At 42.9% G+C, this 14,967-nt stretch overlaps 1 protein-coding gene across 2 annotated transcripts; it reads right to left on the bottom strand.

Moving 5' to 3' along the window:
- Positions 1-202: 202 nt before the first annotated feature.
- hlcs (holocarboxylase synthetase (biotin-(proprionyl-CoA-carboxylase (ATP-hydrolysing)) ligase)) lies at positions 203-14,658 on the bottom strand. Of its 2 annotated transcripts, none has more exons than XM_060056341.1 (11): positions 14,251-14,658; positions 13,777-13,917; positions 13,271-13,433; positions 12,086-13,098; positions 10,945-11,124; positions 8,722-8,999; positions 4,063-4,130; positions 3,460-3,620; positions 2,371-2,485; positions 1,828-2,041; positions 203-1,047 (listed from the first exon to the last, which is right to left on the bottom strand). In XM_060056341.1, exons 1-11 carry the CDS (start codon positions 14,530-14,532, stop codon positions 876-878), a joined length of 2,787 nt encoding a protein of 928 aa, XP_059912324.1. In that variant the 5' UTR covers positions 14,533-14,658; the 3' UTR covers positions 203-875. The 2 variants fall into 2 exon arrangements, with proteins under 2 accessions (XP_059912324.1, XP_059912325.1); XM_060056342.1 differs by having other exon boundaries at positions 14,227-14,362.
- Positions 14,659-14,967: the final 309 nt, after the last annotated feature.

Genomic DNA, 14,967 nt, shown 5'->3' with positions numbered 1-14,967 from the left:
GTTTGTGCTTTCGGTATATTCAAGTTATTATTTCTAGCAGATGTGTACGGTATTGTCCATTATATTAATACGTTGAACAAAATATAATTATCATATGTCATATATGAGAGCCAGCCACATACAAATGTAAATGTATGAAATTCCCCAAAACTTGCAAAAAAAAAATGCAATGAGTGTATTAAATTTGTGTGAATTAAGTGGATTTCGATTACATTTTCTTTATTACTTTTGACACAAGGAAGAACTCCCCAAACCCTGTCGGAAGGAAGGATGCCATTATCAGTTAAACTGCAATATTTAAATAAAGGTTTGTGGTATTGATGAACAGATACAATACATATCCACACTTATTAAAGCCAGTCTTTGTTTGAATAAATTAGCCAACAATGACCAATTTTTCTCTAGATACAGTTCTAATGCTACAACACACCATTCAATAGAGCAACCTAAATTAAGAAAACTCTTATTCGCAAATAAAGTGTTTGTGGGTTGCCATGTTAAATCGCAAAAAGGATGCATTCAATTTTTAGAACATGTTTTTAAACCATCTGGAATGATCACTAATTAAGAGCTAGTTTTTAGCTTCATGGAGACGCCATGAACAGGAAATATTTACATACAAATGCGAGATCCACGGGAACTTCAAATTGTATTGTTAAAAAATCAACTGGAATTTTCAATTGCAATTGATCTTTGTTTGGTACACAGCATACAAACACAGAATGAACTCCCAGCCCGCGGGTGCAGGGTTCGACCTCACGGTGCAGAAGACGAGTCCAGACATGCAGTCCCTGCGGCAAGGCGTACTCATCGATACGATAGAACGGGCGGGACGTCGTGTCACGGAGGACGCCGTTGGTCGGTGGCGTGCGGCCCTAGTGCTGCTTTGACACCACCAGGTTCATCAGCATGTCAAAGGAGTTCCCGTCGGGCTCCACCGAGACCACGCCCTGCTCCTTGCAGTACACCTGCAGGAAGCCGTTGTCGTCCAGGCCGACCACCTCGGCCTCGGGGCCGTCGGCACTCCACAGCCGCACCCGCGTCCCGCTGGAGAGAAGACACACACACACACAACAGTGAAGGGGGGGTGAAACCTCTGTCTCCAGGTCAAACACTGAGGGACAACGACAGCGCTTTGGGCTGAGCGCTCTGAGGAGGAGGCGGGAGGTGTTATCCCCATGGTAACAGCCCACGCTGACTGTGGATGGTTATTGTATAGCTAGTACACAGCGTTGAGTATGAGCGATAGGATTAACGGCACACACTTATTACTCACAGCGTTATTCTTATTAACAGTATTATATCACAGTTCATTAATTCATTATTCTAATCTAATGTCCCACCATAGAGTATTGTTGAACTTCAGCCGATCTGATTCAAGATTCCCCCCCAGCTGCATATGTATAACCTAGATCTAAAACAGATAGATCCTTTTCTTAAAGACTGGATCGAGAAAATACCTCCTTCCCAATGTGCTTTTTGTGTACATTTTGAGCACACAGGTATTTAACGTATTTAAATGGCGACCGATGATTCAAATGGTAAGCCCGTAGCCGCCAGGGGGGTCGCCGAGGTCCGAACCTCCCGTCATTATTTCAGAGATAAAAACAAAATCTAACCTAAATAAAACGACACAACATCAGCGGTGGCGAACGTCTCAGAGGTGAGCAAACGCTTAATTCAGTCGAGACCTTTTACTTTGCGTCCGCCGTGCGTGACATCTGTTGGTGCGTGCGCGAGCCGAGCACAATCCCCCCCCCCTCCCCTCGCTATGTTTCCACCCCCCGCTCCGGGTCCATGTGTAAAGTGTCCCCCCGCCCCCTCTACCTGTGCATCCATCTCTTATAGTAGGTGGGCAGTGCGGCGTCGGGCCCCTTCTCCTGGACGTCTGCGATGAGGGCCTCCAGGGTGGAGACGGAGCGGGCGATCAGCAGGGAGATGCTCAGCGGTGCCAGGCTGGTGCCGTGCTCGCGGTTGTGGAGGGCCACCAGGTCGTTGAGGCAGATGGTGGGGTTGCTGTTGCTGACGTTGAAGCCGCAGCCTGTCGGGTGTATTGAACACACCAATGAAGCCATCGGGTTGATCCACCGGCTAGAGCTGGATGCCTTTGGCTGTACATTATGCTCATGTTTCTTTGCAGAAATGAATATCTTAATTATGGCAAATGTTTATTCAAAATCCCTTGGGACGCATGCATTGTTTGTGCTGTTTTGATTGTGTAAATAAAGTTGTAAATTGTGACCAATAGTGGGCGAGTTCAGTGTCACTAGTATTCAGAACCAATGAAGGTCTGTGATTCTTTGGTATCGGATCTGTAGGGGCGACACTTGATACACGTCTGAAACAAGAAGACAAAAAAAATAACCTTACCTATAAGTAGATGGAACTCTGACCCCATGAGTGTGGAGGTAACCAGCACTCCTCCCAGCTTGATTTTGTTGCTGTAGTAGATGTCATTCGGCCACTTCACTCTCAAGTCTATGTCCTAAAGCAGACAACAGATACACCCAAATTAATTTGCTGTAGATTTACAAAATCCCTGATTTTGACTGTGTATAAAGAATTAGAACCAACCATCAATATTTATTTGCCCACAAAAAATTTACTTTCCGATTCTTGATAACCTTTTCTCTAACATTTACATATCTTTAACATAAAAATTCTCTACTAGTTTCCTCAACACTTTTCCCTCTTCCTTTAATATTGTGCGTATGCTCACTCCATGCTGCCACTACCATCATTTCTTAAGGGCTTGGACATTGTTAGAGGTTTAAATTCTGGTCAAAACAAGCCAAATCCAAAACGTCAAGAATCAGAGTCAATCCAATCCGAATTGCTCTTAGGAAACCCTTGTGTTTTCTGTCAAACTGAAGATAATGCAATTATCATCATTATATACAAAATATATATTACATAAGAAAGTACATATCTTTCTTATTTAAAATATTCATATCAATTGAAAGACCTTTGATTGACAAAACATTATTGGTGTTTCAAAATTTTCAATTAAAAACAAAGCTTACATTAATTACTAAATAATGACAATTTGACATTCAGAGCATGCATTGTAAAGATGCATTTATAATGTCTCATGTTAAAAACTGAAGCCATAATAAACAGGCTAACTTATCCATTTTACCACAACTGCCCCAGTAAAGGTAAAACAACTACCGGTATTATGCAAGAAGATTTATTTGGGGAAGTTGGACTTAATTGGTCATGTCAGTTAAATAGCATTACTTCATTACACTAAACATGAATAAATTATTAGGTATGTAAGCTTTGTACCAGACAAAGATTAATTCATGATGGCTAGCAGAAATCTACAGCTCTTGTTTCCCTAGATGATGGAAAAGCGGTTCCTGAAGTGAAGAGTTTGAACACAAGGAACTGGCCGACCCATTGATCAAGGAGGGGATGGTTAAGGGGTAAACTTAAGGGATCCTGTAGTTTATTTACTTGGTAACCGGGCAGGGTGCACACAGCCTCCACAACGGCCAGGGCAGCCAGGTGCTGCAGGAAGGGGATCCTCTGACCCAGTCTGGAGCCAAGGGCCACTTTCACATGCAGAGTAAACATGGCACAGCCCAACGGACTCAGCCAGGTATTACCTCCCCGACCTGGAGCACCACAAACACAGACACAGGGAAACTTACTCACTATTAAACCTAATGATCACATCAAATCAACTGATCGATCAACCAAAACAATTGATTGTAATTATGTCTTGAAGGTGACAGCCTAGGGACAGACAGCTGATTACTCACACTGCTCTGAGTAATAGAAACAAATTACTGTTTACTAACATTTACTTTCATTGGACTTTTATTGTTCATATTATCGTTTGCTCAGTGTAATAGATTTAAAGTTAGCCTTCCAAATGAGAGCAAAAAATGCAATTCAAAAGGATACCAAACTACCTCGCAAAAAACAGGCCTGGGGAGGACAATTCATTGTACATTAATAAAAACACACACTGCCTATTATTCAAAGTCAAAATGTTTTCTGAAAGGTTGATTCGTTGATATTACACAGTGGTTTCTCTTTGTGTTAACGACTGACCTCGGCCGTGGCTCTGTCGACCGGCTACAGCGATCAACCCAACGTTCTCCGGTAAGTTCACAACCATCCTGAAGAAAAGTCAAGATATATTTCAGAATACACATGAAATTATTACTATGGATCATTTGAACATCGCAAATTTAACAATGCAAATGTTGGCTGCAAATCAACACGCAATGTAATGAATAATAAACATATTTCAGCCCACATATATTCAATAAGAGACGGCCAATAAAAGCAGTTGATTGCTCTGTTTATTTATGTGTGTAAGTGTGTGTGTGCGTGTGTGAGTGTGTTTAATGTGTCTAGGTCAAAATAAAATGGCTCAGTAAATTCTGAGCTGAAAAATCGTACAATAAAAATCATTCAAATTGTTTTCTATTTTTTTTTTAAATGCACACAGCCCTTGAGCCATTAGCAACTGCAAAGCCAAAATATATTAAATATTTTAAAAAGCGCCACAAAAAAAATCCAAGCAACAACAATAAAGAACATTTAAAAACAAATTGGAAATTTCTATGCACCCTGTACACAAGAAATTATTCAAGACAGTTGATTCACCTGCACCCTTGGGTCCCTGAAGTTGTAAAACATGAATTTGGGCAGGTTCTTCAACATTTCACATGTGGCCAGAGAGTACACGCAGTAGCTGCAGGATCTGAATTTCAGACTTATAAACCTCTAGATAGGACGCAAAGGTTTTCAGGCAGATATCTGGGTGCTAGGTCTTGCCAGCTTCACGCCTTGAAGAAGTTAAGCCTTGCGGTGCGAGGGCAGTTACCTCTGCTACCCTCTGGTTGACTGATTAGAGCCAGATGGAGAGGGAAAAGGCAAAAAGAAGTCCCTGAACACGGTTAAACACTGGCCTGTATTAGTGATACAGAGACACTCCTTATATTTATTTTTCATCTGCCGCTCCCTTGGATGGATACTTTATTTCAACAGTGAGCAACGGGATCATTTTGACCGAAGCCGTATTGACCGGCGCAACCTCTTGCTCTTCTAATGGCAGTTAAACCTATAGGACTGCATTTTGAAATTAAAAGATTTCATCTGCTACTGATGCTAATTGCCAAAAAAAAGGGTTGCCTGTTCATAACAATGTTTGCATTGATCATTTACCAGCTTCAAAGAGGTAATCAATATAAGAAGACAAAATAAGCTGTAAATGCGATTAAACTAATCGCGTTAACTGCAGAACAGAATTTTTTTAATTTCCATATAAACCTATACTGGAATTGATCAATAACATAAGCTTTTATCCATTACTCAGAGGCAGATAATGCACATGGACAAGGGCAGCCTCTTTCTCCAGCCCTGTTCCACACAGCAAGACAACGTTGTCCCAATATTGAGGGTCACACATTGGTCTAAATTCCTTTGTTCAATAGAAGAAAAACACACACTCCCACGACATTGGAAAAATGATTAGGTTGGTGAATGTAAAATCTCTGTTTACCTTTATGTGGATTTGGTCATTTAAAGAATAAACAACAGTGCAAGTTAAAGTGACCTATTTTTTTGCCATTGGCCTATGCCCCCCGGGGTGATGGTCTGAAGTGACCCAGGCTCCAGAGGCTGGTGTTTTCTCACTGAGGAAAAGAGAAGGAAAGTGCCATGCACCACATGTTCTGGGTTCAGAAAACAGGGGTTTAAACCATCTGCTTACAATCATATAATTGGAAGTGGAGCAAGAAAGGTCAATTGGACCAATTTCATTTTTATGTGCAAACCTTTTGCTGAAGTTTTGAGGCTTCCAGTTTCTCTCCACCAGATCCCCGTTTGCATTCACGGGTTGGTGTTTTTCATAGGAAACAGGATCCTAATGCCGTACAATGTCAGCTTGAATACTGGATTTCATGTCAAAACAAACACTGATTGCTAGGGCTTTGGCTGTACAACTGGAACAGCTTTAACAAGAGGACCCCCTTGTTAAGTAAGTGTTGCCTTATTTGTATTGATGGTGTTACAATGTAGTGTTGGTTCAACAGTATTCAACCATGCTTGGAAATGTGTTTTTATTAATGGAATTAAAAGGCTTTTTGCTATAATATTAAATAAATCTGAACAAGAATGATTTCTGACTCTGGTAGGACCAAGAAGATGGGATAAAAATCGAATTACACTGGATGATACGAGAGAATTGTCTGTTGCATTTTTGCACTGAAAGCTGGATTGTGCAAGCTGTAAATGGATTATTTGGACTCTCTGGTTAAGTGGTTCTTTAAAAAAATAAAACTGATTCTTTAAGCTGGTACTGATAAATAAAATTATGAAAAGACATAAAAAAAATATGGAAGACAAGCTAAACTTAGAAATGTAGGGCAAGGAAATTTCAAACAAGAGTCGTATCGTATGAAATTAATTGAATGCCTTTTTCTTTTAATGCAGATTCAGAGAGCCTGCCTACACCAAACCATTAAAAAAAAGTAGCAAATGGTAAGGAATTAGTCAAAACTAGTCACCATGAAATGATAAAATGCTAGACGCAATTGTTAGTAAGAAGAGTCATCTTCTTATTGGATGACAGTTAGGCATTGGTTTAGGTGATTGCAATGTTACCTCAAAAACAAGCTGCTAGTTACACGGTCACAGACTCCAGAGAGAACTGTGTACATGACCTCGATAGAAGTATAGTTTCTGGGCTGACACTTCTCGTTTCAGTTTAAGGATATGTGACTTGTTATCATATGTGATCTGAGTTAAGACGGAATGTTTTAAGATTTAATTACTCAAATTGCATTCATCCCAGCTACTTAATAAGAAATGAGAGGAATAGTGTCTGGTTAACAAATTGAGTGTACAGAAGTACTGCTAAAATAAAGTTGAGTGCATGGGGGGGAGCTTTTCTTAATTATTGCGTCTTTGACATGAAATAAAAAAAATTGGACAACCTTGCTTCGCTGCAGAAATGTCCGCGCTACAAAGGGGCAGACTGTTGAGAACACAAGCCTCTGTGGAAGCGCTAGCCATTATTAGCAGCTCCCTGTCCAACAAAGCGTTAATACTCTGAGCAAACAGGCTGCCCCTGTGGCCATCAGGCCTCAGCCTTAAGCCTCTGCACTGTCAACACAGCAGTGTTCTGGATCCCTGATCCTATAGGGGCCATTGGGGACTGACCAGTCCTCTGCCTATTTAATAAGACGCCCTATGTGGTCTATTTATCCGTAATATATAATAAACCCCTCGGCCATTGTTCATTCAAATGGGTTTAATAACCCACTGATCTTTAGTGCCAAATTTGGTAGCAGATAAATTAAAGGAAAAGTGAAAAGAGGAAGAAAAGTGTGAAAGTGATTCTAGCGATCAAACAGTCTACCTCAAGCTTGGGTGAATGTGATTTGTATTTTAAGATTATGAAAACAAATTAAATAAATAAAGTAATTTACTTTATATTTATACTAAATACATTTCAATTTCAAATGAGCAGTTATTCAAATCTTACAAAAAAGTACAGACCTGATTATAGAGTTGAAATATCAAGTACTTTTTTATTTAATCTTAATTTTAACTATCAGGGCAACATAGAAAAAATGAATATATATGGCTCACATATTTTTAGTTCAACAAAGATATCTAAGTACCAAAAATAGAGTAAGAGGTTTGATCTAGCAGGCATTGCATTCTACTTAGGAAATTCTCTCATTACGATCATCATCCTAACAACAAATGCAGCTCATTGGGAATGCATCAAAATAAATAGGGCTTTTCTCAGGCAACAGTTTAATCTGGTATTATTTGAAGAACATTGCGTGGAATCCAGTATTAAGTGGAAAATGGCACTGGAGCGATTGTGTTTCTGCTGACTTGGCCAAGTCATTTAGCCTACTTTCCTTACGCTGTAACCCTAATGACAACAGTGTCAAATCCAATCAGTCCAACACCGGTCCGCAATCCATTTTTCAATCTTTATGACAGCTCTAATAGCTCCCACCTGCTGTGGGCGTCCCGCCTTGAATGGCAAGTACCAAGAAGTGAGCATGTTTGGACCGAGACAAAGACGTCTATTAGGTGAAACTTGCCTCTCCTACACTGAGGTCACTCAAGCACTTAAAATTAGTTCCAGCCCCACCAAACTCCCCTCCAACCCCCTCCATGCACGCGCGCGCACACACACACACACACACACACACACACACACACACACACACACACACACACACACACACACACACACACACACACACACACACACACACACACACACACACACACACACACACACATACACACACACACACACACACACACACACACACACACACACACACACACACACACACACACACACACACACACACACACACACACCTGTGGTTCAACAGCAAACTTCTCAATTAAAATGCACAATGCTCTCTTGCTTGCTTTCATTCCTCTGAATACATATCACCACAGAGACGGAGCAAGATGAGGGGGGGGGGGGGGGGCATGATCATATCATTGTCTCATGTTATCATAGGAGCTTCGGCCAGGGTGAATCATGCTGATACTTCTACTGCATTAATACCCCCTCTTTCGTCATTTTGCGAGTCAGAGGAGCTTGGAGGCCAGCTCAGACAGAGTAAAAATCCTTCTCTGACCCATGATAATATGAGCATTCCCCCTTCAAACAGACCTCTACAAACCCTCCCCCTCCCATAGAGTAGGGGCGCCCCTCACCCTTCCAGCAGGTCCATGGTGGTGGGGGTCACGTCGGCGTAGAGCACGGTGCGCCCCAGGGTGCGTGTGCGCAGGTGGCTCTTGTAGGTGTCCAAGCTGAAGTGGTCCCAGCTGGGGGGCTCTGGAGGACGGGTCACCAGCGCCAGGCAGCCTGCTTCCAGGACCAGGCCGTCGGGCTCAGCGCTGGACACCACCTTGAGAGACACCTTGGGCAGCCTGAGGTACGAGTCTTTGTCCACAGAGCTGTGCAACGTTTTCAGGAAGCTGGCCTCGCTGGCCTAAGAAGAGGAAGGATGGGGGTGATTTGAAAATAAATGAGCCCAGGGTCCTTTTCTGCATGAAAACAGATCAAATAAAGACATATTTTCGTTGATGCTTCCAAATCTGCATTTTTTTCACCACTAATATTGCTCAACATAGCACCAAACCTCTGCAGTAGCACAACTAGGGTCATTACACATAAAACGAAGCACCACCAACGTAGTTGGGGAACCCGGAGTTTATTAAAAAATAATTACTAACGGTCCCCCTACCAGCTACTCTCAAAGGAAAGTCCTTACGAGTCGATTATTGAATGCAATGCAAAAAGAAGGCAAAAAAACACGTATACTTTGTTGTTTGTGGCAGTTTGGTCAAATATTAGTTAATAATAGTTGGTAAAAACTTTGGAAAAGTTGGTAAAAACTGTGAAAAAATCCCTGACAGCAGCACTAAAATGCCACTCGAGATCTCATACGGAGCATGACGTCTATTGCCGGAAGGGACTACAGGTACTACTATTTCACTCACGTGTGCAGTGCGTCTTCCGGCAACAATGTGTCACGCGAGATTGTAGCCACATTTATGAGACATTATTTTTTGCTGTATCTTATGCAACACCTTTCATTTCCATGTCAGGACTCTCTAGAAATTGTTTAGAAATATAAATTACATAAATTATAAATTCCAAAACTTTCCTCCTTGAACTGAACTCCGGTGCATTCGACTTGTATGGACTTCCCGCAAACATGGACCTACCGATAAGGCACAGACTTGTAAAACAATATTTTTTAATGAACTCCTGGTATGCTAAATACATTTTTGTTTATGGACCCTATTCATGCTATTGCAGAGGTTAGGCGCTATTTGGATCAATATCAGTGGTTAAAAAAATGCAGATTTGGGAGCGTTCGGCGCAACGCACCTAGCCAATGCACTATTAGCCATCTGGGGTGTTAGCGTTACTCCGGACAAGTTCTATACTGGTGGATCAACGGAAGACATTAATCGGAACGGCTTATTTGATCTGTTTTCATGCAGAAAAAGACCCTGGGTTAAATTTTCGCCAGACTTGCACTTTAAAGCCACATTTATTTCTTATTATCTATTATAATTTGAATTATTACAATGTCATAAACATTGGGAGCACCAACTTAAATACCTAAATAAATAAATAATAATAATACATGTGACATTGACTGTAGATTTGTATAGAATCCAAATCCCCATAACATCGAAATTGTTATCACATCCATAATGTAATGTGTCATTGGTATTACAATCACAATCACTTTAACTTAATTTAAACATGCTTCATTGTCTGATCTTTGAATAGAGAAGGAGTTCCAACAGCAGTTTTTCTTGTTATTTTTATTTTGCTGATTACATATTGGTTACTTTTTTTGTTGAGGTAAAACTTCATTAACAATCGAGTCGTCTTGAATAACCTCAATAGCATTACCGCAATACCTTTCTCCCTTTAAACACATCTTCATTACCCGAACAAAATATCCTATACAAAGAAGGAAATGAGCCAGCAATGTGGAGTGTGGATGCACCCTTGTGGCATGTCTCGGAAAGGCACACGTGAAGAAAGGAGAATGAATGCTAAAGCCAATCCGACACAAATGATACCTAAAAGTACAAATGTGTCAACCCATATCTCTGAACAAGGTACTGTACTAATAATGGCACACACTTAAAAACTCTATGTTGAGAGAAGAAAATTCCTCCAACGTACCCCACACCTTATGTTGATAAACGGACCTAAATGAGGATGATGATGATTAAGCCTCCTACACGTTATTCAACATACAATCGTAATGTATGGCTATTGTATGATATCACCGTTGAAGCTATACAGGGACACCAGTCATACCGCCTCCTGAATGCCAAATATTTTATATTTCCATAACAGGTGCAGCACGGAAATCCCAAAATGCTGATACAAGAAACCGGGCTTACCGACGAGGTCGAGAGAAGGTAGATGGGGCTCGACACCGGGGCTTGGTTTAGCTCACAGTTCAGGCCCAGGGAGGTGAGGATTTCAGTCAGCACCTCGTAGCGCCTTGCATTGCTAACCTTTAGCTTATCAAAGCATTCTGAAGCCACAGCTTCACAGTTAGGAGCCAACTCCAGGTGTACCTGTAGGCAACAATATTATAGATAGAAAGACAAAAGTTATATAAAAAAATAATGCATGCAATTCTGTTGAGAATCTTAAAATTAACATCAAATGGGTACACATTATCATATTAATTCAAATTAGTATCATAGGACCAGCATTTCAATGAAAATAACTAGCTCTCATCAGATTTGGTTCATCACCTTAAAATGTATGTGAACACTGAGGCTATTCAGTGAAGCACGGGCAACAGAGAATTCACCTTCTCCGCAAACTAAATTCAGCCAGTCCCGTCATCCTCTGTCGTTTTTATCAATCTTTTATTGAGAGTCTCCAGAGCTTTTCTTTTATCTGCTGGTTTCACAGCAGATAACAAGTGAAACAAAGGGACTTGAGTTATTTTTGCAATTGGCAAATCATCAAGAAAGCCGCAGGTATTTTGGCATCTTCTGGTCATGTTCTTACAAGTGAATTTTCTGTGTTGCCATCAGGGCGACGCAACGCTTTCCCTGCTTGTAGAACTAACCGCCATTCCAAGTTATTCATCCCCTCTACAATTCGACTACTAAATGCTCCGTAGTTGTGTATGTGTATTTGTTGTTTGTATGTTACGTACAACAAGCTGTTCGAACCAATTGCCCCTAGTGGGATTAATTTTAAAGTTGTATTGTATTTTATAGTTTATCTTGTTCAGAAAGGCCTGTCAATATGAAACAGACCATGGCCTAATAAGGAAATGACTTTACCTTACAACGTCAAGAGGCGTAATGACTAATACATCAAATCAAAGGCCATGTTTCCTTTTTCCTTCATAAAATGGGCTTCAGGTTCTCTCTAGTTCATACCATCACCAGTGTCATCCTGTCAAATGATGCAATATTTGCATACAACTGCACACACTGGTTTATTAAGCAAGACCAAAGTAAATGAATGAACGCGTACGCGGTCAACGTAGAGCAACGAGCCAAACGGCAGTGTTACCTGACACAGGACCGCCTCCCCGCCGTCGTCACCATGCGTTATCCTGATAATGACCATGTCCGTCTGGCCCTGCGAGACAGCCCCCTTCAGCTCCCCCCAGAGCTCGACCTCCCCGCCGCCCACCACGTCTCTCACAAACACACTCCCGCTGGGGAGCACGCTGAGCTCCAGCTCCGTGCTGTCCTCCCTGGTGAAGCTCAACGTCTTCGCCCGCTTGCCGCTGTGCCGCGCGGGCCTGTCCAGGGAGAGCCCCGCGGGGCACAGGGTGGAGGACAGCCCCAGGACCCGGCCCCCCTGGTCCAGGTAGCTGAGGAAGCGGGCCTGCAGCTGAGGGGAGAGAGGCTCTTCTTCGGCCAGCACCAAGAGCTTGGTGCTCTCCAGCCACGGCTCACTCAGCGCCTGCTCGGGCCGGAGGTGGTACACCACACTGCCGTCCGCGTCGACGCACTCGGTCAGCAGCTGGTGGATTCTGTGGAAGCGCTCCTGGCACCCGGCCGTGTACACCAGCACGTTGGGCGGTTTGCCCCCGACCAGGCCGTTGAGACTGGGAAGTCCCCCCGCGTCATCTTCAAACTCAGCCAGAGTCCCGACGCCGCCGTCCACGCAGGAGGAGTCGTCGTCGTCGTCGTCGGGAAGGTTGGGAATGTTTTCCGCTGAGGCGAATTTGACCGAGAGGATTGTGCTGTTTTCCAGCTCCAGACACTCGTTGCAGCTGGACAGATGGAGGTGGTGGCCGTGGCCCTCCATGTGCTCCGTGTTCCTCGATGAGCGACCCTCCTCCCTGACCAGGGACCCCTGACCGAGGGAACTGCAGAGGGGCTCCGAACCCCTCCTGTCGTCCAGCCTTCTCCTGGCCTCTGGGGCCAGGAGAAGGCTCCCCTTCCGGCACGGCTTCTGCTGGTCCTCCGCTAACCTTTTGCACGATTCCAAAATCAGTGAATTGGCTGACAAGGGGCTGTTTGAACGTAGCTTCTCAAACAGCGTGTTGATGTTGGACTCTTGGAGGATGACCGCTATGGATGTTTTTTAAATAAACATCTTCAATCAATAACTCTACTGCCACTTAATTGCATACAATTGTATCAGTTTGTAAAAAAAATACATATGAAAGATATGGGATCAAAAAAGATATGGGATCAAAAGAAAAATGCATTCAGTCCAACAGGAACACTGATTTTCACTTACAGACAATTTTTGAAGGCATGAGACCATTGTCGAGCCGCAGACGATCTTCCATGAAGGCCACTCCCAGGCGACTGAAGTTATCTAGAGTGGCTTGGGCCACAGCCTTGAAGGGTGGGCCAGGGCTACAGGCCAGGGGGATACAGTAATCAGACCACTTCAGCACCTGGAAAGGACGGGTTAGAGGTCAAATCAATGCACATAACACTGTCCAGTTATAGAACACTTAAAACCCATCACTTAAAACCAGGAGCTATTAAGAATGATTAACTCTCAAGTCTGAGACCTTCTTGAAGAGTTATCATTATACGACCCATGTTCATACAAAGGTGGCTGTTTCTATCCAATCACATAATTTCAAGATGATGAACAAAAGAGTCATCATGCTTTCATCAAAGCAGAATGCAAGTTCTAACCAAACAGCCTCGTCCACAAAGTCCACCACATTGACATACCTGCAGTAAACTATGACTTTAACAACTACAATGGCTGTGGGGTGTTGTTCGTACTTTCTTATTGGATGTCTGAGGAGGAGGCTGGACAACATCCTTTCCCAAAGGGCCTTCCACAATGAATGAAACGTCCTCTATCCTTTGGCCACCCACCATAGCAGACCCCAACAGAGTCCACCTGGTGAGGTCGAGGCAAACCTGAAGACGCAGACATCCACAATCCACATCTTCATACAGAGCACATATTTATAATTGTATATTTGTGTTTGAAGTAAGTCTACAGGTGACAAAGTCAAAAGTTTAAGTTATTGACATGATGGTAAACAATATTGTCATGGTATTGGTAAGTCATCCGTACACGGATATATAGATTTGAGACGCGCCTCTGCTGCAGAGAGGTCAACTGGTGATGAGCTAATGTAGCGCTGAACTGAACATCACCTGGTGCGCCTAAGAACATCACCTGGTCCGCCTAAGAACATCACCTGGTGCGCCTAAGAACATCACCTGGTGCTCCTAACAGAACATCACCTGGTGCTCCGTGATGTACACAGCTTTATTCCGGAGCTTCAGTAAGATGGTTTCTTCTGGCGGAGAGGACTGCTGGTGTGTGTGTAAACCATTGTCGTTGGTCGGCTGTGTGTGTACCGCCTGGTCGTAGCAGGTCGGGGGTCTCTCTGGGTTGAGGACGGAGAAGGTGAAGCTGATCGAGCGGTTCTCCGCAAGGCGCCGTCGCAGTGTCTTCTTTATCACCACCGAGTAACACTTCTGGCAGCGCACCCATAGATACACGTAACATAATGTTATCAACATTTTATGGACTTTCTTTATGAAGCCATGGTTATTCCTCTGGTGAGCCTTGTGATTGACCCCATATCAGGCTAACTAGGTTATCTGTGTCAACAAACACAGCGACAGCGAAAGAAGTACTTCCGAAGTCGCGTTTTTCAAATTAAAAGCCCTTAGTCCAACAATTGTGGATGATGAGAACGTCCCGTGTTAGCAGGGGGAAAAATCCAAAGCATTCATTATTGCATGCTGTCTGGATCAAGTAAAGAAGGTACGTTGGTAGAAGGAAGAGAAAAGCTGGTATTCCAGATTGCCATGTTTATTATTTGTGAAATAATTTTGAAGGGCAGAATATTGACACAAGGAAATGTCCAGAGTTTAGAGAGCCAGCGAGTGAGTGAGTGAGTGAGATTACTAGACACTGAAATCGAATGTTGCTGTTTGCAGATGACCTGGTGC

This window comes from Gadus macrocephalus, chromosome 7 (assembly GCF_031168955.1).
Source record: "Gadus macrocephalus chromosome 7, ASM3116895v1".
Lineage (NCBI taxonomy): Eukaryota > Metazoa > Chordata > Actinopteri > Gadiformes > Gadidae > Gadus > Gadus macrocephalus.
This window is presented reverse-complemented; position numbering and strand designations above follow the sequence as displayed.